The sequence below is a fragment of the Hyla sarda genome, chromosome 7 (assembly GCF_029499605.1).
Source record: "Hyla sarda isolate aHylSar1 chromosome 7, aHylSar1.hap1, whole genome shotgun sequence".
Lineage (NCBI taxonomy): Eukaryota > Metazoa > Chordata > Amphibia > Anura > Hylidae > Hyla > Hyla sarda.
This window is the reverse complement of record NC_079195.1, coordinates 179,354,490-179,382,232: the sequence shown is the minus strand read 5'-3', so window position 1 is coordinate 179,382,232 and position 27,743 is coordinate 179,354,490. Positions and strand designations below refer to the sequence as shown.

At 43.0% G+C, this 27,743-nt stretch overlaps 2 protein-coding genes across 4 annotated transcripts in view; one reads left to right on the top strand and one right to left on the bottom strand.

Moving 5' to 3' along the window:
- LOC130283196 (uncharacterized) overlaps positions 1–18,126 on the bottom strand; it is a 71,374-nt gene extending 53,248 nt beyond the window's left edge. Inside the window, exons 1-5 of the mRNA XM_056532401.1 lie at positions 18,074–18,126; positions 10,270–10,381; positions 7,787–7,948; positions 3,732–3,846; positions 3,518–3,615 (exon numbers count right to left, since the gene is read on the bottom strand). Coding sequence (XP_056388376.1) covers positions 3,518–3,615; positions 3,732–3,846; positions 7,787–7,948; positions 10,270–10,347 — 453 coding nt within the window. The 5' untranslated portion in view covers positions 10,348–10,381; positions 18,074–18,126. The remainder of the gene's footprint in view (positions 1–3,517; positions 3,616–3,731; positions 3,847–7,786; positions 7,949–10,269; positions 10,382–18,073) is intronic.
- Positions 18,127–18,180: 54 nt separating this feature from the next.
- On the top strand, positions 18,181–26,368 carry TMEM69 (transmembrane protein 69). Of its 3 annotated transcripts, none has more exons than XM_056531696.1 (3): positions 18,181–18,228; positions 22,648–22,710; positions 25,154–26,367. In XM_056531696.1, exons 2-3 carry the CDS (start codon positions 22,663–22,665, stop codon positions 25,850–25,852), a joined length of 747 nt encoding a protein of 248 aa, XP_056387671.1. In that variant the 5' UTR covers positions 18,181–18,228; positions 22,648–22,662; the 3' UTR covers positions 25,853–26,367. The 3 variants fall into 3 exon arrangements, with proteins under 3 accessions (XP_056387671.1, XP_056387672.1, XP_056387670.1); XM_056531697.1 differs by lacking the exon at positions 18,181–18,228 and adding an exon at positions 21,509–22,403 and having other exon boundaries at positions 25,154–26,368; XM_056531695.1 differs by lacking the exon at positions 18,181–18,228 and adding an exon at positions 21,510–22,371.
- The last annotated feature ends 1,375 nt before the right edge of the window (positions 26,369–27,743 follow it).

Below are 27,743 nucleotides of genomic sequence, written 5' to 3'. Positions count from 1 at the left end.
GGCCTGAATAAGGAATTTGCAGTAGGGGTGGACCCGGTTACAAGGATGGGGCTTGTCTCCTCCAAAACCCTACAGCAGTGTTTCCGAAACAGGGTGCCACCAGCTGTTGCAGGACTCCCAGCCTGCCAGGACAGTCTATGGCTGTCCGGCAACACTAGGAGTTGTGGTTTTGCAACAGCTGGAGGCACCGTTTAGGAAACACTGCCGTATGAGACGTTTTTCATATTTATTGGGGGGGGGGGGGGCGACGTGTAAGGGGGTGTATGTGTAGTGTTTTACTTTTTATTATTTGTTAGTGTAGTGTAGTGTTTTTAGGGTACACTCACACAGGCAGTATCCTTGAAGGAAACCCACTGTAAACCCGCCTGTGTGAATGTACCCTGTACAATCACATGGGGGGGGGGGGGGGGGCGCCCCAAACCTTCAGCTGTGGCAAAATGACAACTCCCAGAATGCACTGACAGACCGTACATGCTGGGAGTTGTAGTTTTACAACAGCTGTAGGCACACTGGTGGGGAACCACTGAGTTAGAAAACAGACTCTGGCTCAGTGATTCCAACCCATGTGCCTCCAGCTGTTGCAAGACTACAACTCCCAGTATGAACGGTCTGTCAGATCACTCTGGGAGTTGTAGTTTTGCAACAGCTGGAGGCACACGGATTGGAATCACTGAGTTAGGAAACTCAGTGTTAGGAAACTCAGTGTTAGCTCAGTGTTTCCCAACCAGTGTGCCTACAGCTGTTGCAAAACTACAATTCCCAGCATGGCCAGACAGTCAGGGATGCTGGGCATGTAGTTCTGCAATATCTGGCCCTTCAGATGTTGCAGAACTACAATTCCCAGCATGCCTGGACAGTCTGGGCATGCTAGGAGTTGTAGTTATGCAACAACTGGGGAAGAACAGTTTGGAGACCACTGAGTAGTGGCCTCCAAACTGTAGCCCTCCAGATGTTGCAAAACTACAACTCCAAGCATGCCTATATTGTCCAGGCATGCTGGGAGTTGTAGTTCTGCAACATCTGAAGGGCCAGATATTGCAGAACTACACTGGGCCTTTGGCTGTGTGGGCTTGCTGGGAGTTGTAGTTTTGCAGCTTTTAGAAGGCCACAGTGAAGATCACTTATCGCGATCTTCACTGCAGCCTTCTCCAACACACTTTCCGGCCGCCGCTCAGATGATGACGCCGCTACTCCGGGATGCCGCCGCAGGTCCGGGTAAGCCGGGCCATGTTCCCCCCGCTCTGTACCGACTTCGATCGGTGGGCAGAGCAGGGGGAAATTAACTCTAACCCCCCCGCCCCCCTCCTGCCATTGATGGTCAGCCTGACCGACCAATGGCAGGGGATAGGAGGGGGTGGCAAAACTGCCACCTCGCTCCTATCCTTTAGGCTGGTCGGAGCTGTCTCTGACAGCTCCGATCACGCTTATTTTCCGGGAGATCGGGTCTGAATTGACCTGCGATTTGCTGTGATCGCCGACATGGGGGGGTCTCAGGACCCCCCCTAGGCATTGCCACGGGATGCCTGCTGATAGATATCAGCAGTCATCCCGGTCCGATCACCGCCCGGCAAGCGGCAGTGATCGGAAATACGGAGGGCATATGGATACGCCCTCCGTCCTTAAGTGACGGGACGCGAGGGCGTATGCATACGCCCTCCGTCGCCAAGGAGTTAAGGACCAGGCCAATTTAATTTTTGCATTTTCGTTTTTCCCTCCTCACCTTCTAAAAATCATAACTCTTTTATATTTCCATTCACAGACCCATATGAGGACTTCTTTTTTGCATCACCAATTTTACTTTGTAATGACATCACTTATTTTACCATAAAATGTACAGCTTAGCAAAAAAAAAATATATTATTTATGTGGGGGTATTGAAAAGAAAACAGCAATTTAGTAAATTTGGGAAAGTTATGTTTTCACGCTGTACACTTTACGGTAAAATTTACATGGTTTCTTTATTCTGTGGGTCAATATGATTAAAATGATACCCATGTTATATGCGTTTATATAATTTTACCGTTTAAAAAAAATCTCAAACTATTTTAATAAAATTAGTATGTTTGAAATTGTCCTATTTTCACCACCTATTTTTTCTGTATATGGGTTGGTATGAGGGCTTATTTTTTTGTGCCGTAATCTTTAGTTTTTATCAGTACCACTTTTGCTTATATTTTACTTTTTAATCATTTTTGTATAAATTTTTTTTGGAATAAAATGTGAGAAAAAAAATCAGCAATTTTGGACTTTCTTTTTCTTCTTCTTTACGTTTACGCCATTCACCATACGGGATGATTAACATTATATTTTGATAGTTCGGACATTTACGCATGCGGCGATATGAAATATGTTTATTAATTTTATTTATTTTTTTTACACTTTTTGGGGGTAAAATGGGACGATTTACATCTTTTTGGGGGGAGGGGATTTTTCTAATTTTTTTATGCAGCCTTTATGTCCCCATAGGGGACTATATATAGCAATCATTTGATTTCTAATACTGTTCAGTGCTATACATAGGGCATACCACTGATCAGTGTAATCGGTCATCTTCTGCTCTGGTCTGCTTGATCTCAGACCAGAGCAGAAGACCCCAGGAGATGGACGGAGGCAGGTGAGGGGACCTCCATCCGCCATTCCAGATGATCCGATTCCCGCAGCAGTGACGCAGGCGATACGATCATCCATTTTAACTGCAGCAGATACCATGATCTGTACCATGACGTACATTTACGTCAGATGTCGTTAAGGGTTTAGGACATCTTTGCACTGCTTTTATTTAATTGTTTATTTCCTTCCTAAATGCAAAATATTTTTAGTGGTCTCAAAAAAAGACAAGAGTAATATATAACTCTACTGTGTTGATCCAGAGGAAGGCAAAACTCCTTATGAGGCTGATGCCAATTGCCATAACGAAGAAAAAATTCCTTTCCTATATGGCAATCAGAATATATCCCCGGATCAACGTTCTATCAGCATAAATCTAGTAGCTATAATATGTAATATTATATTTTTCCCAAAAAACATCCAGACCCCCATTGAACTTGTTTATTGAGTCAGACATCACAACATCATGTGGCAGAGAGTTCCATAGTCTCACTGCTCCTACAGTAAAGAATCCCCATCTGTGATAATGGTGAAACGTTAATTACCTTTGTCGCCCTCCTCTACACCTTTTCCAATTCAACCATGTCCTTCTTATATACAGGTGCCCAAAATTGGACACAATACTCCATGTGCAGTCTGACTTATGATTTATACAGAGGAAAAATTATGTTCTTGTCACAAACCTCTGCAGAATGGGGACAACCCCTTTAAACCTAAATTAACCATTTTCCCCCCATACATAATAGTTGTTCATTGACTTTAACAGACATTTTATGAATTTAGAAACATTTACAGCTACTGTATTAATTACAAAAAAAAAATATATATATATATATATATATATAAATGTAAACAATAAAATAAGACTGAATAAGATCATATCCAGCATTTCCTGTGATCTCTCATCTACCTTACAATCCTGTAGGACATTGTCATTTTCCTCTGGACAGTTGTGTGCATGAAGAGGACTGGAGAACCCATCGGGGTTGTTCCTTATACTGGGTTCATCTATAAAAGAAGCAAGGCCAATGGAGAAAAACATTGTTTCTCTAAAATTAGATTATCAGATTATGGATATTTCAAAAGTGATCTACTCCATCCAGTCAATAAAAGGTTATGCTTACACAGTGATCTGTGGGTCTCCACCATGACATCCTCGTACAGATCCTTGTGATCTTCTAAATACTCCCACTCCTCCATGGAGAAATAGACAGCGACATCCTGACACCTTATAGGAACCTGATACACACAAAAGATTCAGTGAAAAAAGCTAAAATCACATTTAATATAAAAGTTCAAAGAAGGCACAAAAACTGAAAGAATGGTAGAATTGCTTATAGAGTAGTACCTCCGACTTAGTCATAACATAGATCATATAAAGTACAGATTTCCAATAAAAAGAGGCAAATGTGGCCACTGTGTTTTCAGACCAATTTGCCTCTTTTTAATAGATATATGTATATTTTATAACACATGTATTTTGTAGTTAATGGTATAGGTACGGTATGTAACTTCATGGCATTACCCCAGATGTGGGACAGTGCCTATTTAAATCACACCCTTTTCCAACTTTTTTTATTAAAGAAACAAACTATGAGGATTTTAGGGTGTTACCGTTTTCGGATTTCTTTTCTCAAGCAGATTTTCTATGGACAATTATTTATTTTCTCTCTACTTTGCCACAGTTTATCACGTACAAATGCACATTTAGCCCACAACGTGCTGTGCTGTGCCTAGCATGACGGTTTTGTTTCATTTGTGTTTCTTGTTTTCTTTGTTGGAAAAGTCTGATAAAATGTATTTACAAAAAACCAAAAAAAAACTAAGAAAACATAACTAGTATCACCGCATGCGAAAATGCCCCATGAGAGGAACACTAATGACTGTGACACAGAAAGAGATGAGGGGACACTAATGACTGTGACACAGGAAGAGATGAGGGGATACTAATGACTGTGACACAGGAAGAGATGAGGGGATACTAATGACTGTGACACAGCGAGAGATGAGGGGACACTAATAGCTGTGACACAGGAAGAGATGAGGGGACACTAATGACTGACACAGCGAGAGATGAGGGGACACTAATGACTGTGACACAGGAAGAGATGAGGGGACACTAATGACTGTGACACAGGAAGAGATGAGGGGATACTAATGACTGTGACACAGCGAGAGATGAGGGGACACTAATAGCTGTGACACAGGAAGAGATGAGGGGACACTAATGACTGTGACACAGAAAGAGATGAAGGGACACTAATGACTGACACAGGAAGAGATGAGGGGACACTAATTACTGTGACACAGAAAGATGAGGGGACACTAATGACTGTGACACAGGAAGGGATGAGGGGACACTAATGACTGACACAGGAAGAGATGAGGGGACACTAATGACTGTGACACAGGAAGAGACGAGGGGACACTAATAGCTGTGACATAGGGGAGATGAGGGGACACTAATGACTGTGACACAAGAAGAGACGAGGGGGCACTAATAAATGTGAATTCGGGTAGAAAACAGACATGGTGCACAGCTACAATCTTGCACAATGATCCGATTGCTTCTCAGCATAATATCAAAAACTAACAGGTTGTTAGTATACATTTTTGATCAAAAAGTACAAGCCCACTCGCCACGTCAAGGCCACCTATTTAGAGTGGGTCCCTAACGTCCCTAGCATAAAATGGCGTAGCACTGGGCGGCGACCACCACCGCCGCGACACCAGTGCCCACGGGGGGGGGGGGGTTCGCTGGTGATGGAAACGACCCACTGGCATGGCGGCCCCAATGCCACTCAAAGCAGTCTATGGGTCGCACCTCCCTGCAGACACGGCGCCACGGCAGCAACGGACGCCGCACAGCACCACACCAGTGTGAACAAGGTGTAATAGCTCACTTACCATGCTCTCCCAGTCAGCAATCAGATCATTATACAAGATTGTAGATGTGCACCATGTCTGTTTTTCTACCCGAATTCACACTGTGTTTTCTATCCCCTCCTTTTTTTTGTTTGAACATGTGCTGCACTCTTCCCCACCCCCTCAGCCCAACCCTATATAAGTAGTAGTTAGCTACACAAGGGCCATTTCTTTCCTAGCAGCCGCCCAGTCTGACTGGGAGAGCATGGTAAGTGAGCTGTAGCACCCTGTTCACACTGGTGTGGTGCTGTGCTGGGTCCGTTGCTGCCGTGGCGCCGTGTCTGCGGGGAGGTGCGACCCATAGACTGGTTTGAGTGGCATTGGGGCCGCTTTGCCAGTGGGTCGTTTCCCCCCCGTGGGCACTGGTGGTGGTGGTCGCCGCCCAGTGCTACGCCATTTTATGCTAGGGACGTTAGGGACCCACTCTGAATAGGTGGCCTTGACGTGGCGAGTGGGCTTGTACTTTTTGATCAAAAATGTTTACTAACAACCTGTTAGTTTTTGATATTATGCTGAGAAGTAATCAGATCATTATACAATATTGTAGATGTGCACCATGTCTGTTTTCTACCCGAATTCACACTAATAAATGTGACACAGTGGAGATGAGGACACACTAATGACAGATGATATGATGTCACATAACGTCATGTTGCGTTATGAAACATTTTGTGACAAACAACAGCATCCTGGCTCTCAACTTTTTTTGCTGTCTCCTAGAATTATAACAAATTTGTTAAACCCTGCCTTATAGCAATCTGAGTTTTGTTTTTGGAAAAAGATCTCCAAAGTTTCTGCACTAACCTAGGTTAAAAAAAAGAACACACTCAGTATTTACAGCCACCTATATTACTACAATACGATAAAAACACAGTAAAGCTCTGTAAAAAGGGGGCGGCGGGGTTCCCATAATGGTCTGTGGTAGACGTGTTTAACAGTCAAAAATTTAATTTTAAGCTGTGAAAGTGCTGACGTACGTCAAATTAACAAAATAGTGCAGACATTATGATAAATTTGTCTGAGCAATAGACAGCTAGGAGAAATTTCCTCAGCACCGTCAATTTTACACTGTAAGAAAAAGTGTCTGTGATAAGTGCTGTGTGTTGCTGTATTGCATCGCTAATCCTCTGCTGAACCCTTTTAACTTTCTTATTTTTCAATATACGAGGCTGTATGAGGGCTTATTTTTTAGCGGTACCACTTTTGCATATATATGACATTTAGCTCACATTTTTTGTGTCTTTTTGGCATGTCAGGTGACCAAATATCTGCAATTTAGTACTTTGGTATTATTTTAAATTTACAACGTTAACCACACGGGACCAACAACATTTTATTTTAGTACTTCGGACATTTCCACACACGTCAATAGCAAATTGGCTGTGCGGCAAAAAGGCACAAATACCCGCACGCAACGTGCGTGTACCTTTTTTGCGCCAAACACTGCAAATAAAACCATTTAAATCCCTTGATAAATTCCCCCCAACAAGTTTTGTATCTTTAAAAATGCATAATTATTTAATAGATTTAAAGCCATATATCACAAAAAAAATAAGTTTAAACTATGTTGATAAAGGTAGAGATTCACCTTTTGACTGGCACCAGTGTCTAAGAACTTACTTAAAGGGGTATTCCAGGAATTTTTTTATCTGACTATGCTACAGGGGCTGTAAAGTTAGTGTAGTTCATAATATAGTGTCCGTACCGGTCTCTGATGGCTGGTCTTGCATTCTTATGTGATCTTTGCTCTGGATGTTCATTTTTAACAGCATACGAAATTAATCCTGTCTCAGGTATTTCCCAGGATGCAGTGCGGCCGAGACCTGACATCACTAGTCAAGTGATGACAGGGAGCCTTTTCTGCTTCAATGGGTGGAATGACCACAGGGAATTAGCAACAGCTGGAAGCACCCTGATTAGAAAGCACTGACCTTTTTCATTGAATCTAGCTTGTTTTTTGTTGTTGTTGGGTGGGATGGCTGATGTGTGGGAGGGAGGAAAGTGGAATTCTGGGATTTGTAGTAAAAAAGAAAACTTCAACAGGAAAGCAAAAAAAAAAAAAGCTAGCTACATTTGTATGGTAATCTCACAACATAGCCATTTAATCCAAAAACAAGCGCAGTATGTCCATTACTGTCTGACAAGTAGGTGTTAAAATCACCTAATGGTGGATAACCCCTTTAACTTTTTGAGCAGACATACAATGATTCAGTCACTAAGCAGACACCTCCCTTGTTATTACTATATAAGGTACCTCTCCAGTTAACAACTCTATGATCTTGTTGGTGAGTTCTAGGATCTTTTTCTCATTGATTCTCTCTTTTCTCAGTGAGTGAGATGTGGTCTTTGTGATGGGAATCTGGGTGCTGCTCCATCCTTCTTCCTCATCGGATACTGTCTTCACCGCTATGTAATCCTAAAGATGGAGAATGAGACACAGTCATTTATCTTTGCACGTCCCATTTGTCAGGTTCGCTTTCCTTTAAACAGGAACCTGTCATCATTTTCACGAAGGGTTGGGTGCACAAGCAGCTTAAAGTTTCCTTTTCTACCTTCAATACACACCCCTGTCTCTCTCCGGACCATTTCCAGACACTTAGCATGTGGCATGTCCCTGAGACATGTCAAAAGTTTTGATCAGTCAGGGTCTGGGTGTTCAGACCTTAACTAATCACTAGAATTGCAGGCACAGTATAAGGATAATGCACTCACCACCCCTTGTCAGTAGAAAATCCAGGCTTTATGCAACATGAACATAGATACACATCCAAAGGGACAGACACACAGGGAGCAGCGATGGACAGGTGAGGCAGGGGCGGCAACAAGTTTCGCGCACAATGGCGCTTTCTCTGGTCCGTAAGAGCAGCGATGGACAGGTGAGGCAGGGGGCATACAAAGGGGCGGCAACAAGTTTCGCACACAATGGCGCTTTCTCTGGTCCGTACGAGCAGCGATGGACAGGTGAGGCAGGGGGCATACAAAGGGGCGGCAACAAGTTTCGTGCACAAAGGCACTCCCTCTGGCCCGTACGAGCCAGGGGAAGCGCCTTTATGCGCGAATGGTCATAATAATGATCATATTGAGAAAAGAAGAAGGTCCGGCACTTCCGGTGAAGGATTAAAACCAGCTTTCTTTTATTCAAACCTTGACACAGTTCTCATACAGAACAACATCTGACGCGTTTCGCCCACGTTGGGGCTTAATCGTAGACTAACAAACATTTAACGATTAAGCCCCAACGCGGGCGAAACGCGTCAGATGTTGTTCTGTATGTGAACTGTGTCAAGGTTTGAATAAAAGAAAGCTGGTTTTAATCCTTCACCTGAAGTGCCGGACCTTCTTCTTTTCTCAATTGGATTGTGGGCCGAGGGCGGAACCGGCCGGTCCGTGGCACAGGTGAGCCATTTGGATGTTCAATGTGAAGCGGACTCCACAACTTGCAATAATGATCATAATAATGAAAAGTTGGGATTCAGAAGAGGGTCAGGGTGATTTTAAATAAAAAAAATAAAAAAACTTATTAATAAAGGTTTTTCAAATCAGATTTTTTCATGACTGCATTATTCTTTGGGCACATCGAAGGCCTTTTTCCCAAGATTTGTATCTCAGATTAGTTAAAGGGGTATTCCATGAAAAATGTTCTTTTTATATATCAACTGGCTCCAGAAAGTTAAACAGATTTGTAAATTACTTCTATTAAAAAAATCTTAATCCTTCCAATAATTATCAGCTGCTGAAGTTGAGTTGTTCTTTTCTATCTGACCACAGTGCAATCTGCTGACATCTCTGCAACTGCACAGAGTAGAAGAGGTTTACTATGGGGATTTGAAGACAGAAAGGGTAGCCAGTGGTATCGATGAATTCTGTTTATTCGGATCCCATAAAAACCGCATACAAGCGGGACATCAGCCAGCAAACAACAATCAGTAGGCGTGAACGCGTTTCGGGTATACACCCTTCGTCTTAGCACTTCGTGCTAAAACGAAGGGTGTATACCCGAAACGCGTCCACACCTACTGATTATTGTTTGCTGGCTCATGTCCCGCTTGTATGCGGTTTTTATGGGACCCGAATAAACAGAATTCATCGATACCACTGGCTACCCTTTCTGTCTTGTTGTCTTAAACTATTGGAGTGCACAGCCATGTTGGGAATCCTGAGAGCTGACCATCCTTGCCTTCTACTATGGGGATTTGCTTCTACTCTGGACAGTTCCCAAGACAGGTATCATCAGAGAGCATCAGAGAGACAGAAAAGAACAACTTAACTTCAGCAGCTCATAAGTACTGAAAGGATTGAGATTTTTAATAGAAGTAATTTACAAATCTGCATCTGATGAAAGGTCACATGACCTGAAACGCGTCATGCTTGGTGCTGATTCCTGGAATTTTAATAGTTTGTCTTATTGAAGTCTCTGCATGTCGATGATCTTAACATGGTTCTAATAAAGGTGAAGTTTCTTAATCGCTGGCATCTACCTGCTTTCTTCATATAATTGGAGGACTATTTTGCCGTGCGGTGGCCGGGTGAGCTGACTACTTTCCATTTTGCTAATTTACAAATCTGTTTAATTCTGGAGCCAGTTGATATACAAAAAAGAAAGTTTTTTCCTGGATAACCCCTTTAACATTGTTGATATTATTATTTTGGGAAATATAAAACAAAAAGAGCCAGCACCAGCATTCTTACTGTCTGCTTGTGAAAAAGAGGGAAAAGAAGGCACACTACGCCTCTCACCTCTCCGGTCAGCAGGTAGATTATATCTAAGGTGATGTTTAATATCCTCTCAGCCATGCGTTTCCTGTCCTTGTCCATACTTGGTTATGTTAGGATCCTCTATTTCGACAACCTAGAGGGGAGAAAAAACAAAAAACATCTGACCTTACAATCTTCAAGGACTCTACAGAGTTTCTATATTTTCTCTGATAAAGCCTCTACTTCCCCAGTTTTCTGCATTTATCTGTATTAGCCCCTAATGATGGCTTAGGCCCCTTTCACACTACAGGTATCATCCTGCTTTTTTACTGCCATTATTTTTCAATAACGGATGGAAAAAAAAACAAAACAAAAAAACGGATGCAATAACTGGTAATAGCGGATGATAACTGACGACCATCATCCGTTATTTTTAATGGTTTTCTTTATTAAAAAACCTGATGTTGTTCATCAATTACATTTGTTTTTATATTTTTTTTTTTTATCAGGTTTTTAACCCTTTTTTTTTGGACCCTTTTTATTTTTAACCCTTTTAACCAGGTTTCTAACCCTTTTTATTCCTTTGGAGAGGGGCTAAGATGTGTAAGCACCAGAGTACCCCTTTAACTACCCTTTGGATAGTACGTAACCTACTAGTCGGCCTATGGTATAAACTTCCTACCTCCGCATCTCCCAAATTTCAAAATTGCCCTACAGACTTTGGAGCAAGAACACTTGTGAGCCTAACAAATAGCTCCGCCTACTCTAAACACCGCTACTGCTATGTAGCGCCCGAGACGTAGGGAGCATGTAAGTCCGCCCACTTAAAATACCGCTTCTATCACGTAGCGCCTCAGAATTACATCACTAATATTACTAATCTCACTTGGCAACTGGCCTCGTTCCTCCTAATATCATGACTGTCGTATAGACTTTGGGCTAACATTGCTAGTTCATTCAGGAACTAGCTCCGCCCACATCAAACACCGCTACGGCCATGTAGCGCTCTAAGGAAAACCACCAACCTGATACAGGGACCCGCTCTGGGAAAACTGTTTGGCTGGGCTACAAGCAATATTCATAAAGAGGAACTGAGCTTTGGAAATAGCTCCGCCCCCTTTAATATTGCTACCACTGTATAGCGCTCTGAGTAGCGTCGGATTACAAGCGCACATTCACAAAAAAAAGAACTGAGCTTTGGAAACAGCTGCGCTCCATCCAAACACCGTTACTGCTGTATAGCGCTCTGAGCAACGCTCCGTAGCGTTTTGATAAGCCGTGTCAAATAGTCTGCATTGCATAATACAGCTATCAAACTGCGAAACAATGTTTCAGATCATTGTTCATAGTAACAGAGATGTCTATATTGGGTCAAAAATACAGCGTCTACATTGTATCAAAAACATTGCACATGATATGAAGCTTTCACTTTTATTATCGTTCTAGCCCCAGTTGCCTTCTATAATACGGGGGCCTCTTCTCTCTTATATGAATGTAAATAAGCGCGTTTTTATTAAAAAAAACTCTGTGCCTTTGATTTTAACCTGTCCGTACTGGTTCCGGTGGGACAGCTTGAGAACCGGTCTGATTGCGGTGGTTACGTTGAGTATTGCAGAATGTCCTAATTAACGTAATCTTTCTAACTACCGTATTTTTCGCCGTATAAGACGCACTTTTTCTTCCCCAAAAAAAGTCGGTGCGTCTTATACGGCGAATACTCCCCTATCTTGGCGGTCCCTGCGGCCATCAACAGCCGGGACCAGCGGCTAATACAGGACATCACCGATCGCGGTGATGACCTGTATTAACCCTTCAGACGCGGCGATCAAAGCTGACCGCCGCGTCTGAAGGGAAAGTGACACTAACCCGGCTGTTCAGTCGGGCTGTTCGGGACCGCCACGATTTCACCGCGGTGGTCCCGAACAGCCCAATTGAATAGCCGGGTTACTGCTTACAGGACACCGGGAGGGACCTTACCTGCCTCCTCGGTGTCTTCTCCGTTCAGGGATCCCCTGTATGGCCGGCGCTCTCCTTCCTCGTCATCACGTTGTCGCGCAAGTGCGTCGGCGTGCGTAATGACGTGATGGCGGCGATGGAGAGCGAGGATACCCGGCCGGCAGCAGAGACGTTCCGGAGCGACGGGGACACGGCGACAGCGATGGAGCGACATCCAGGGCAGCGGTGACGGGTCCGGAGCGGCGGGGACACGTGAGTATTACCTCCTATGCAGTGGTCTTCTATCTGCGGACCTCCAGATGTTGCAAAACTACAACTCCCAGCATGCCCGGACAGCCAACGGCTATCCGGGCATGCTGGGAGTTGTAGTTTTGCAACATCTGGACGTCCGCAGGTTGAAGACCACTATTGGGTTCAAAATCTTTATTTTTTTAGATTTTGCACCTGTAAATTGGGTGCGTCTTATACGCCGGTGCGTCCTATAGGGCGAAAAATACGGTACGTACTGAGTGTATTTTAACCACACTGTGTTATACGCCTGTCACATATACTTTGCCTGATGAAGGGTCCGTTTCGGACCAGAAACGCGTAGCCTATGTATTCACAAATAAAGCCTTTTTAAGGAATGCAGATGTGTTCCTGATCTTCTTAATATCCAGAGTTCCAGCGCCAAAATTAGTCCAATTTTTCTACTATACCTGCCATTACAAAAAATCCCATTGACATGAATGGGATTTTTTGACGGCCGTTTTCAGGACTTTTTTCAGGGCTTTTACAGGATGATACCTGTAGTGTGAAGGGGCCTTATAAAAGTCTTCTATGGGGACTTGTAAAGTGTAAAAAAAAAAAAAAAAGAACTAATAATGTTAAGGCTTCTCTCACACTACCGCTGGGCACCATCAGAGGTAGTTCTGTTGTTAAATGACGGGGGTTTAGCGTGAGAAAAATTACTGCATGACCGGTATTTTTCTCCGCTAAACTCCCCCAAAATAACAGACACCCAATGGATCCCATGCAAAGTCAATGGGATCCGTCAGGACCTGTTAGTGCCTGCTGTGCTTCAACCTGTTCAGGGTCTGTTAAGCAAACACACAAAAACTTTTTAATAAAAAAAAAGAGTCTACCAGACCCTTAAAGGGGTACTCCGCCCCTAGACATCTTATCCCCTATCCAAAGGATAGGGGATAAGTTGTCAGATCGCCGCGGTGCCGCTGCTGGGGACCCCCGCTGCGGCACCGCGCTATCATTACAGCACAGAGCGAGATCGCTCTGTGCGTAATGACGGGCAATACAGGGGCCGGAGCCGCGTGATGTCATGGCTCCGCCCCTCGTGACATCACGGCCCGTCCCCTTAATGCAAGTCTATGGCAGGGGGCGTGGCGACCGCCGCGCCCCCCTCCCATAGACTTGTATTGAAAGGGGCGGGCCGTGACGTCACGAGGGGCGGAGCCATGACGTAACAATGCTCCGGCCCCTGTATTGCGCGTCATTACGTGAAGAGCGAACTCGCTCTGTGCTGTAATGATAGCGCAGTGCCGCAGTGGGGATCCCGGGGCTCCCCAGCAGCGGGACCGCGGCGATCTGACATCTTATCCCCTATCCTTTGGATAGGGGATAAGATGTCTAGGGGAGGAGTACCCCTTTAACGGGACAGAGCATAGCAGCAGTGTGAACCTAGCCTAACCCTAATATAAATTAACCTTTTCCATAATAAAACATATTTGATATCGCCATGTGCAGAAATGTCCGAACTATTTATATTTTACATTATCGAAAACCCCCGCACTGAATGGCATGAATGCAAAAATATACCAAATACCAGAATTGCACATTTTTATCACAACACATCCCAGAAAAAAGGAAAAAAAATTCTGGGAATAAATCCCAGAAGAAAATAATCAATAAAAAAAAAAAATCAATTCTGATCAATACCAATATGGTATCAACGCCACAAAATGAGCCCCCAAACAGCCCCGTATATGGAAAAATAAAAAAAAAAGTTAGAGGGGTCAGAAATGGCTGTTCAGAATTTTTTGAAACTATAGGAGGGAACTATACAAATTGGATATTGTTGGAATCAGACCGACCTAAAGAATAAAGATAACATGTCAGTTTACCTGCAAGGTGAACGGCGTAAAAAAGAAGACCACTAGAGATGAGCGAACTTACAGTAAATTCGATTCGTCACGAACTTCTCGGCTCGGCAGTTGATGACTTTTCCTGCATAAATTAGTTCAGATTTCCGGTGCTCCGGTGGGCTGGAAAAGGTGGATACAGTCCTAGGAGACTCTTTCCTAGGACTGTATCCACCTTTTCCAGCCCACGGGAGCACCTAAAAGCTGAACTAATTTATGCAGGAAAAGTCATCAACTGCCGAGCCGAGAAGTTTGTGACGAATCGAATTTACTGTAAGTTCGCTCATCTCTAAAGACCACTCTCCCCTTCCACCAAAATTTGCAAAGTTGCTTTTTTTTTTCTTTTTTCAATTTTACCTCACGTTATGGAAAAATGAAGGAATTCATTACAAAGTACAATTGACCCTGAAAAAAAAAAAAAAAAAAAAAAAAAAAAAAAACAAGCCCCGATATGAGTCTGTGGATGAAAAATTAAAAATAAAAAAAGCTGAGGAGGAAAAAAAAACAAAGCACAAGAACAAAAACTTGCCCTTTCCTTAAAGGGGTACTCCACCGAAATTTTTTTTTTTTTTTTTTTAAATCAACTGGTGCCAGAAAGTTACACAGATATGTAAATTACTTCTATTAAAAAAAAAAAATCTTAATCCTTCCATTACTTATCAGCTGCTGTATGTTCCACAGGAAGTTCTTTTCTTTTTGAATTTCCTCTCTGTCTGACCACAGTGCTCTCTGCTCACACCTCTGTCCATTTTAGGAACTGTCCAGAGCAGGATAGGTTTGCTATGGGGATTTGCTCCTACTCTGGACAGTTCCTAAAATGGACAGAGGTGTCAGCAGAGAGCACTGTGGTCAGACAGAGAGGAAATTCAAAAAGAAAATAACTTCCTGTGGATCATACAGCAGATGATAAGTACTGGAAGGATTAAGATTTTTAAATAGAAGTCATTTACAAATCTGATTAACTTTCTGGCACCACTTGATTTAAAAAAAAATATGATTTCCAGCGGAGTACCCCTTTAAGGGGATTAAACCTTTTAATTATTTACATTACCCTATTGACCCATATACCTTTTCTATCTATGAAGCTGTAGGAGGGGTCAGTTTTTGTGGGGTGATCCGTAGTTTTTATTGCTAGCATTTTGGGGTAGATGGAACTGTTTGGATAATTCTTATAACCATTTTTTGGGGATGTGACGTGACCCCGTAACATTTAATTTTTACCGGCAAGTTAGCGGAAATGCTACAGTGTGCACTACGCAGGGGAATCCCTGTTGAACACAATAGAAACTCTTATCTTCATTGTAAAGCAGTGGTCTCAAACTGTGGCCCTCCAGATATTGCAAAACTTCAACTCCCAGCATGCCCGGACAGCCGTTGGCTGTCCGGGCATGCTGGGAGTTGAAGTTTTGCAACATCTGGAGGGCCACAGTTTGAGACCACTGTAGTAAAGCAATTTCTGCATGTGGAAATACCAACTATTTTTTATTTATTTTTAAGGCTGGGTTTAGACTGCGTTGTTGTTTGCATATAGAAAAAAGAAATAAACATAAAATAACATATAGAAAAAAGGATAAATAAAATACGTTTAACTGAATAAAAATAAAAAAAAAGCATTGCAACTAGAGATGAGCGAACTTACAGTAAATACGATGCGTCACGAACTTCTCGGCTCGGCAGTTGATGACTTTTCCTGCGTAAATTAGTTCAGCCTTCAGGTGCTCCCGTGGGCTGGAAAAGGTGGATACATTCCTAGGAAAAAAGTCTCCTAGGACTGTATCCACCTTTTCCAGCCCACTGGAGCACCGGAAAGCTGAACTAATTTATGCAGGAAAAGTCATCAACTGCTGAGCGGAGAAGTTCGTGACGAATCGAATTTACTGTAAGTTCGCTCATCTCTAATTGCAACGTATATATAATTTTTTTTTGTATACAAAAAAATATAAAATGTAAACACAATACGCAGCGTAAAAAGGGGTACATGTATACTTTGCTTAGAGATGAGCGAACTTACAGTAAATTTGATTCGTCACGAACTTCTCGGCTCGGCAGTTGATGACTTATCCTGCGTAAATTAGTTCAGCTTTCAGGTGTTCCGGTGGGCTGGAAAAGGTGGACACAGTCCTAGGAAAGTCTTCTAGGACTGTATCCAGCTTTTCCAGCCAACCGGAGCACCTGAAAGCTGAACTAATTTATGCAGGATAAGACATCAACTGCCGAGCCGAGAGGTTCGTGACGAATCAAATTTACTGTAAGTTCGCTCATCTCTAACTTTGCTATTACTGATCTTCTATTACATCCTGACGAAGCTCCTGGCTGCTATAATAACTGATCTCTGGTTTGGCGCCAATAAAGACTGACGATAGCTGTTGGTAGACGCTGGCTATTGAGCAGGGATACCTCCTGACCCTGCGCCATACTTTCTATACGCCGCCATGATGTAATAGTATTAATGGGGTTAAAAGGTCTAGAAATACAACTGGCAGAACAAAGGAAGATTGTAAAAACACTCTGATAAAACATACTAATATTATAAACAAACAATCTACATGTTATCACTGCTCATGTATATAATATAAATACAGTGATCACTCAACTTACAATGGCCTCAACATACATTAGTTTCAACATACAATGGTCTTTTCTGGACCATCGTAAGTTGAAACCAGACTCAACATACAATGTACGGACAGTCCAGATCTGCGAAACATGTCAATGGCTGGAAGAACTGACCAATCAGAATGGACATTTCACTGGTAAAACCCCTGTATTACTGAAGTGTATGCACTGACTGGTGTCTGGTAGCGCCCCCTACAGTACAGGGAGGTATTACATGTTCTGTACTCTTTACCTGTATTACTGAAGTGTATTTACTGACTGGTGTCTGGTAGCGCCCCCTACAGTACAGGGAGGTATTACACGTTCTGTACTCTTTACCTGTATTACTGAAGCGTATGCACTGACTGGTGTCTGGTAGTGCCCCCTACAGTACAGGGAGGTATTACATGTTCTGTACACTTTACCTGTACCAGGGTTAGCTGCTCCAGGTGAGGGCGACTCCATTACTTTTTTACTTACAGGACCCTGAAGAAGCTCCTGTCTTCTACATAGACCAGTGTTTCCCAAGCAGGGTGGCCCCAGCTGTTGCAAAACTACAACTCCCAGCATGCCCGGACAGCCTTTGGCTGTCCGGGCATGCTGGGAGTTGTAGTTTTGCAACAGCTGGAGGCACCCTGCTTGGGAAACACTGACATAGACAGTGATTTATAGCCCCCAGCAGATCTTTACTACTTATATATGTAAGGACTTGCTTTATCTATATTAGTTATCTACTTATTTATCTTTAATCCTCACTTTTTCCTATTTTTGGATGACATTTTGGTGCCTTTAGAACCAATTACCAGATTTCCATAGAGTTCTGGTCTCAACATACAATGGTCTCAACATACAATGGTCGTCCTGGAACCAATTAATATTGTAACTTGAGGGACCACTGTACACACAAAACATTTATCATATACATATAATACTAACTGTATATACAACCCTGATCCACACATACACTATAGATATTCACTGTATCTAATCAATAATCTAGGTATAGACAACCATAATGCAATTCTGTAGATACACATCTATATGAAATACTAACTTTATAGACAACTAGTACACTATACAATATATACTATACACACATACACGAGCACTACTGCATCTACTTCTACTAAGGCACAAAAATAAGAATACAAATCAAATACCCTAATGTTCGCTTCCAGAAGGGAAAGGACCTTTTACTATGGGCGGGTATGTAATGGTCATGTGATCAGTAACATGCATAAGAATGTGATAGATCACGTGACTGTGACATCACGAAAGGTCCTTTAACCGTTTGGGACGTAACATTCACGCAACTGTAACGTGTGCTTAGATACCATAGCTAGCTGAGAGTATCACACGTAATAGGATTAGATACTCCAGCTATACTGACAGAAACACACAAGATAGGATTAGATACCCCAGCTGTAGACAGTACCAAACAGAATAGGATTAGATACCCCAGCTGTAGACAGTACCAAACAGAATAGGATTAGATACAACAGCTATACTAACAGTATCCCACATGATAGGATTGGATATCTCAGCTATACCGATAGTACCACACAAGATAGGAATAGATACCCCAGCTGTAGACAGTACCATACAAGATAGGATTAGATACCCCAGCTTTAGACAGTACCAAACAGGATAGGATTAGATACAACAGCTATACTAACAGTATCCCACATGATAGGATTGGATATCTCAGCTATACCGATAGTACCACACAAGATAGGAATAGATACCCCAGCTGTAGACAGTACCATACAAGATAGGATTAGATACCCCAGCTTTAGACAGTACCAAACAGGATAGGATTAGATACAACAGCTATACTAACAGTATCACACATGATAGGATTAGATATCCCAGCTATACCGATAGTACCACACAAGATAGTATAGCTGGTGTATCTAATCCTATCTCGTGTGGTACTATAGGTATAGCTGGGGTATCTAATCCTATCATGGGTGATACTGTTAGTATAGCTGTTGTATCTAATCCTAACAGTATCACACATGATAAAATTAAATACCCCAGCTATAATCAAGAGTACCATAAATGATAGAATGAAATATCCAAACTATACTGACAGTACCACACATAATAGGATTAGATACCCCAGCAATACCGACAGTACCATGTATGATGGGATTAGATACACCAGCTATACTGACAGTATCACGATAGAATTAGATACACCTGTTATACTGACAGTATCCCACATGATAGGAGTAGATACACCAGCAAAACTGACAGAATCACACATAGGATTAGATACACCAGTTATACTGACAGTACTACGCATAGGATTAGATACACCACTTAAACTAACAATATCACACAATAGAATTAGATACACCAGTTATACTGACATTATCCCACATGATAGGAGTAGATAAACCAGCTATACTGACAGAATCACACATAGGATTAGATACACCAGTTATACTGACAGTACTACGCATAGGATTAGATACACCACTTAAACTAACAATATCACATGCGCCGGCATTAGCGCTGAGTGTGAGTGCTAATGTGCTTAGCGTCGACCTGAGAGGTCGACGGTTACGCCCCCTCCCTGTCCCGTCCCCATACAGTTCTATGGGAGAGGTGGGGAAGCACGAACGCTGCCTCCCTGACTCTCCCATAGAGTTACATGGAGGAGACGTGTCGGCCGTGACATCACGCTGTGGTCGGCACGCCCCCTGCACGGGAGAGCTGCTGCAGAGCCCCAGCATTCAGACCACCCACGATCAAACACTTATCCCCTATCCTGTGAATAGGGGATAAGTGTTTTCTGCTGCAGATGTTCTTTGTAAATCACTTCTATTAAAAAATCTTAATCCTTCCAGTACTTTTTAGGGGCTGTATACTAAAGAGAAATCCAAAAAAGAAATGCATTTCCTCTGATGTCATGACCACAGTGCTCTCTGCTGACCTCTGCTGTCCATTTTAGGAACTGTCCAGAGCTGGAGGAAATCCCCATAGCAAACATATGCTGCTCTGGACAGTTCCTAAAATGGACAGCAGAGGTCAGCAGAGAGCACTGTGGTCATGACATCAGAGGAAATGCATTTCTTTTTTTAATTTCTCTTTAGTATACAGCCCCTAAAAAGTACTGGAATGATTAAGATTTTTTAATAGAAGTGATTTACAAATCTGTTTAACTTTCTGTCACCAGTTGATAAAAAAAAATAAAAAGTTTTCCACAGGAGTACCCCTTTAACCCCTTAAGGACTCAGCCCATTTTGGCCTTAAGGACTCAGACAATTTAATTTTTACGTTTTCATTTTTTCCTCCTCGCCTTCTAAAAATCATAACTCTTTTATATTTTCATCCACAGACTAGTTTGAGGGCTTGTTTTTTGCGCGACCAGTTGTCCTTTGTAATGACATCACTCATTATATCATAAAATGTATGGCGCAACCAAAAAACACTATTTTTGTGGGGAAATTAAAACGAAAAACGCAATTTTGCTAATTTTGGAAGGTTTTGTTTTCACGCCGTACAATTTATGGTAAAAGTGACGTGTGTTCTTTATTCTGAGGGTCAATACGATTAAAATGATACCCATTATTACATACTTTTATATTATTGTTGCGCTTAAAAAAAATCACAAACTTTTTAACCAAATTAGTACGTTTATAATCCCTTTATTTTGATGACCTCTAACTTTTTTATTTTTCCGTATAAGTGGCGGTATGGGGGCTCATTTTTTGCGCCATGATCTGTACTTTTTTTTGATACCACATTTGCATATAAAAAACTTTTAATACATTTTTTATAAAAAATTTTTTAATAAAATGTATTAAAAAAGTAGGAATTTGGGACTTTTTTTATTTTTTTTCGTTCACGCCGTTCACCATACGGGATCATTAACATTTTATTTTAATAGTTCGGACATTTACGCATGCGGCGATACCAAATATGTCTATAAAAAATGTTTTTTACGCTTTTTGGGGGTAAAATAGGAAAATACGGACGTTTTACTTTTTTATTGGGGGAGGGGATTTTTCACTTTTTTTTTACTTTTACATTTTTTTACATTTTTTTTTTACACTTGAATAGTCCCCATAGGGGACTATTCATAGCAATACCATGATTGCTAATACTGATCTGTTCTATGTATAGGACATAGAACAGATCAGTATTATCGGTCATCTCCTGCTCTGGTCTGCTCGATCACAGACCAGAGCAGGAGACGCCGGGAGCCGCACGGAGGAAGGAGAGGGGACCTCCGTGCGGCGTTATGAATGATCGGATCCCCGCAGCAGCGCTGCGGGCGATCCGATCGTTCATTTAAATCGCGAACCGCCGCAGATGCCGGGATCTGTATTGATCCCGGCACCTGAGGGGTTAATGGCGGACGCCCGCGAGATCGCGGGCGTCGGCCATTGCCGGTGGGTCCCTGGCTGCGATTAGCAGCCGGGATCAGCCGCGCATGACACGGGCATCGCTCCGATGCCCGCGGTTATGCTTAGGACGTAAATGTACGTCCTGGTGCGTTAAGTACCACCTCACCAGGACGTACATTTACGTCCTGCGTCCTTAAGGGGTTAAGGCTATTTGCACACAGTGTCGGCAGAACATGCCAGCGCTGGGACTGCTTGGAAATGCATATCCGAGCAGAATCCACAAAAACACTGAACAGGTTCAATGTTTTTGGATTTCTGCTGTGTAAACAGAGCAGCAGAATCCCATTGAAATCAAAGAGACTCTGCTGCTGCGGAATGTCTATGTGGAATATAAATGCTGAATTTCTGCCATGTGAAGATAGCCTTATACTGACAGTAACAACTATACTAACACACAGACTTAGATACAGTGGTTCAACAGACACATTGAAAAATTAGATACTGCAGCTGAGCAGGCAGTATCACACATGATAAGCACAGCGGACAATATCAAGCTACATAGTTTTTGGTACAGTGGCTAGTATCACATGATAGGCTTAGATACACATGTCAGCATAAAAGAATCACACTTGATAGTATTTTATACACAGCTCAGCAGAGAGTATCACACAATAGGTTTAGATACTGTGGTTAAGCAGTCAGTCTCACACAATAGGCTTAAATACACATCTTAGTAGAAAGTATCACACAGGATAGGCTTAGATATACAATTAGTAGGCAGTTTTAGACAGAACAGGCTGAGATACAGTGGTTTAGTAGACAGCATCAGAGAATAGGCTTAGATACACAGCTCTGCGGGCAGTATCACAGATGACAGGTTTAGATACAAAGCTGGGATCCCTGAACGATACAAGAGATTATAACACACTACATAAGACTCAACATAACTTCTAGTGACTCCTTAGCTCCGGGGTCGCAAGGCTTATTGTGCGCATGCTCAGCTCCGTTTGCCCACACTCGTTTAGGCTTCTTTGCCAAAACCGGAAGTGAACCCGGTGACTTCCTGTCAGTGACCTAGAGCTGCACAGCAGGCGGAGGAGGTGATTGCGACGTAGAAGAGACCCCCCACAGTGTAGGGCAGGGGCTTCTCTGTGCATTTAAGCCCTAGCAATGTCACACAACCTGGGTCTCACCAGCTGTTACAAAACCAAAACTCCCAGCATCCCCTGACAGCTGAAAGCAGTCAGGGGATGCTGGGAGTTGTAGTTCTGCCTTAGGTTGTATACCTCTGTATAGTGAGGGGCTCCAGTAGATTATAAGAAGATGACATCTGTGCATTAGAGCTGGAGCTGACTATCTACCTCTTGTCTCCTCAGGTGCCAGTCTCCAGGATGCTGCTGCTGCGTCTGGGTGGAAAGTGTTGGCCATCAGCCCTGCAGGTATAGTGGAGCACAGGGGAGGGGGTAGGGTTGCCACCTGGCTGGTATTTTGGCCACCCTGCCAGTATTTTTATATTAAACATACTGGCAATGCAAAGGCTGGTAATTATCCAACCAATCCTCCAGCTCCTGGAATGTTGCACCATACCATACCAGTATTTCCCAACCAGCGAGCCTCCAGCTGTTGCAAAACTACAACTCCCAGCATGCCCGGACAGCCAACGGCTGTCCGGGCATGCTGGGAGTTGTAGTTTTGCAACAGCTGAAAGCTCTCTGGTTGGGAAACATTGGCATATACTACTATATATTCCAACATGCTGGGAGTTGCAGTTTTCCTTTGGGGCAGCTGCTGAGCACTGTATCAGGGCATGCTGGGTGTTTGTAGTTAGTAACTAACTGCAACTCCCTAATTTATTTAAAAATAAAAATAAAAAAAGATCAAAAAGTCACATAAAAACAAAAATTCTACTGTTCAAAACTACAGATCAGGGTGCAAAAAAAGAGCCCTCATACAGGCCCATATAAGGAGAGATTAAAAAAGGTTATAGGGGTCAGAATAGGACAATATTACCCCCACATGTGTATCCTGTGATGTTACGTGTGTATCCTGTGATGTTACGTGTGTATCCTGTGATGTTACGTGTGTATCCTGTGATGTTACGTGTGTATCCTGTGATGTTACGTGTGTATCCTGTGATGTTACGTGTGTATCCTGTGATGTTACGTGTGTATCCTGTGATGTTACGTGTGTATCCTGTGATGTTACGTGTGTATCCTGTGATGTTACGTGTGTATCCTGTGATGTTTCGTGTGTATCCTGTGATGTTTCGTGTGTATCCTGTGATGTTTCGTGTGTATCCTGTGATGTTACGTGTGTATCCCGTGATGTTACGTGTGTATCCCGTGATGTTACGTGTGTATCCCGTGATGTTACGTGTGTATCCCGTGATGTTACGTGTGTATCCCGTGATGTTACGTGTGTATCCCGTGATGTTTCGTGTGTATCCCGTGATGTTTCGTGTGTATCCCGTGATGTTACGTGTGTATCCTGTGATGTTTCGTGTGTATCCTGTGATGTTTCGTGTGTATCCCGTGATGTTACGTGTGTATCCCGTGATGTTACGTGTGTATCCCGTGATGTTACGTGTGTATCCCGTGATGTTTCGTGTGTATCCCGTGATGTTACGTGTGTATCCTGTGATGTTACGTGTGTATCCTGTGATGTTAGCATTGCCGGTATATTTTTTTTGCAAGAAAGGTGGCAACCCTTTATGAAGCATTGTGGTTACCCAAAGCAACAGCTGTAATGACTACCTCTATGGTTACCCACCTCTTGGTGTGTGTGTTTTCCATTCCCTCTCCTGCTCGCATTCCGGTATCTTCAGTGAAAATCACGTATTGACCTGAAAACCATATTGGGTCGGCAGGACGCCCAGTGTGTGGGGCGAATCAGTGTCCAGAACTGTGGCAGAGTGAAGATTTACATTGAATGATCTGAGTATATGTGCACTGAGACACTTCTAATGCTTCTCACACTGCTAAAGGTTTGTCACAGTGTATCGGTGTTGGTATTTGGTGACCCTTTGACTTTCCGTGCACCACAAGCGACACCAGTGCCAAGATTTTTGCTATAATTTACACCAGTTATCTGAAGTGAATGATAGTAAATGTGTCAATGCAAGGGAGACTTGACCACTCTTAAAGGGGTACTCCGGTGGAAAACCATTTTTTTTTAAATCAACTGGTGCCAGAAAGTTAAACAGATTTGTAAATGACTTCTATTAAAAAATCTTAATCCTTCCACTACTTTTTAGCAGCTGTATGCTACAGAGGAAATTCTTTTCTTTTTAAATTTCTTTTTTGTCTTGTCCACAGTGCTCTCTGCTGACACCTAATGCCGTATCAGGAACTGTCCAGAGCAGGAGAAAATCCCCATTGCAAACCTCTGCTGCTGTAGACAGTTCCTGACATGGACAGAGGTGTCAGCAGAGAGCACTGTGAACAAGACAAAAAAGAAATTTCCTCTGTAGCATACAGCTGCTGAAAAGTACTGGAAGGATTAAGATTTTAAATAGAAGTAATTTACAAATCTGTTTAACTTTCTGGCACCAGTTGATTTAAAAAAAAATCCAACCGGAGTACCCCTTTAAAATTGTCATCTTCTGACGCCTATTTTTTATTTTTCCACTCATTTTGGGAGGGCTAATTTTTTTGCACCGTGACCTTAAGTTAGTGATTTATCATAGGGATCTGTAGGGACCTTTGAAGCTGCCAGCTTAAGAGGTAAAGTAGTTGGGTTGGGACTTGTGGGTGAAATGTGGAGACAAAAATGTGACCATATTACACCTGGCTGAACATAAGTTGCACTATGCCTGACAAGCTGGGCGCCAGTATAGCTCTGCTGTAACCAAGCCGGACATAATACTGATGTTTTTCTTTTCAGCTTTGTAAGATGGCCGCCCCAGTTTGCAGACAGAAGTCACATGCAGTGATTACTTGGAAGTCCTATATGACACAATTCCCAGCGATGGCCGCCCTCACTACCCTGCGGTGCCCACCTCCTCCTCTCAGCCGTGGATTTCACTCCTCCTCCTCTTTGCACAAGAGAAGACGAAACGAACAAGATGACGAGTTTAACCAGATGCTGGAGAATCACCGCCAGGAGCTGAAGAAGACGCCGCGGTCGGCCGTGTATCTGAGCCTGGCCGGACTGGCCCCCATGGTTGTGGCTCCTCTCACCATGAGTATTGGGGGTTATTATTACCCAGAAATGGCATATCTCCAGATCGCCACCGCCAGCTGCCTGCTGTCGTTTTATGGTGGGATCCGTTGGGGGATTTCAGTTCCTGAAAACAGCCCATGGGGACCCGACTCGCTGAACTTCCTGCTGGGTGCACTTCTTCCATTTGTTGCATGGACTGCATTACTCACCTCAGATGATATTTTGGTTTCAGCTCTTACCGTGATCAGTGGGATGGTCCTGGGGGTGTTTGGAGGGGTTGGGATGCTCCATCCTTTTCCTTTCTGGCTCAGTTTTCTCAGAGCGATATCTTTCTTGGTGACTTTGTGTTCCATTGCGATCACTTTGTATCTTTCAGTTGTTTATCCAGAAAAATCATTGAAAAATCAAAGTCCCAAATAAAAACTATTTATAGGAGGGATCATCATGCTGAACAATTAGCTCAGATCAGCTGTGTCCATGTTCTAAGGATGACATTTGTGGTGATCTAATGGTTAAGGTTGTGACACCAGAAAAAGCGTGTAGTGGTTATAGAATTTATTAGTGACTGTAGTGGGTTGATGATGAGGGTAGTAGTCCCTGATATATCACATGACTTGAGAATGTTCCTAGATTGTGTTCTATTTAAGTGAATTAACTGACAAGGATTTTTACAGGGTTGGACTGGGGTTAATGTGCAGAATTCCCCAACACTTCTATGGGCTTTGCTGAGACACAACTCCTTTGGCGTATCCAGAAGGAACTACCAGACTAAGCGCTTGCTAGTTGTCTTGTGCACTTTGGCTCCACATTTGTTCCTAAAGGAAATCTGTCATCCCTGTCACCTGCACTAACCTGTCAGGTGACACTGATTATAACGGTACTTACCTTGTCCCATTCCGTGCAGTCGTTCTCTGGTAATCCTCTTCGGTATCTTCAGCTCAGGGCCCGACTTGGAGCATGGGCGGAGCTTAGGGATGTTTCCGCTGCTGTTCTCCAGTAGCAGGACCCAGGAGAGAACAGCAACGGTGATGTCACTAAGCTCCGCCCATGCTCCAAATCGGGCCCGCAGCTGGAAGATACCGAAGAGGATAGTGTGAGAACGGCAGCGCGGAACGGGACAAGGTTAGTACCATTGTCATCAGTGTCACCTGCACTACCTGTCTGTACCAACAGGTTAGTGCAGGTGACACTGATGACAGATTTTCTTTCATGCTATCCTTGACCTGTTACTCCTCCTTTTTGTAGAGACCTCCGTGCAGTGGGACGATGTTTGGGCAGATGTACCCAACTGTAGACAGGACTAGGTAGAATACTTGTAAGGCTATGATCATACAGCCGAAAATGTGTGGAATGTTCGCCCAGGAAAACACAGGTGGACGTTCCACACCTTTTAACGTTCTGGCGGGCACCAAGTCTGCTCTGAAATGTGCATTTCCGAGCGGAATCAGCAGAAAGAATAGACTTCTGTTCTTTTTGCAGACATTGGAATAGGGATTTCTGCGGCTGAAACATCTGCCTCGGAAATTCTGTCATGTGAACATAGCCTAAGAAGTGTTCCTGACTCTAGCTACACCTCACGCTCGCTGTGCAAAACACCTCATAACTGCAGAGAATATGCGCTCACTATACTCTGGTCTAGCCATATCATAAAGTAGAGAAAAAGGTTTCCACCTTATATTCTGGGGATAGAGGGTAAAGCAGAACAATTATTAGACAGAAGTGGACATGTGACTATATACTATTACTACTATAAACACTGAAATAGATTTTTGCGGAAGCAATTTTTTAACACCTAACAAAAGATTCAGTGTATGTTTGTTTACCACAGAAAATACATCTGCAATGTAAGGAAATATTGGCCTCATCACTTTAGACATGTATTTGACTGTCCGGCAAACCAAGACTACAGCAACCTGAACAGGTTTAGCATAGGAGCTGGTACAGCAGTGCTGGGCAACTACACGTTATTCTGATACCTTTTAGGATACGTTAACATGGTGGAATTTCCATGCAGAATTCTTCTGCATAGTCCCATTTCTTTCAATAGGATTTTGCTACACTATTCACACAGTAGAATTTCCAATCCAGATGTTTCTGCCGCAGAAATTCCGATTCTGTCATCTGTAGAATGAATAGACATGTCTGTTCTTTCTGCAGATTCTGCAAAGAAATACACTGCCGTCTAGGAGATGCTGCATTTCCAAGTGTTCCTAGCGCCCGCTGGATTAGTCAAATGTGCAGAATGCCATTTGAACCTGGCCTTATCAGGGCAGCTCTGATACTGAGGGTAGAATAAATTAACTTCTAATGG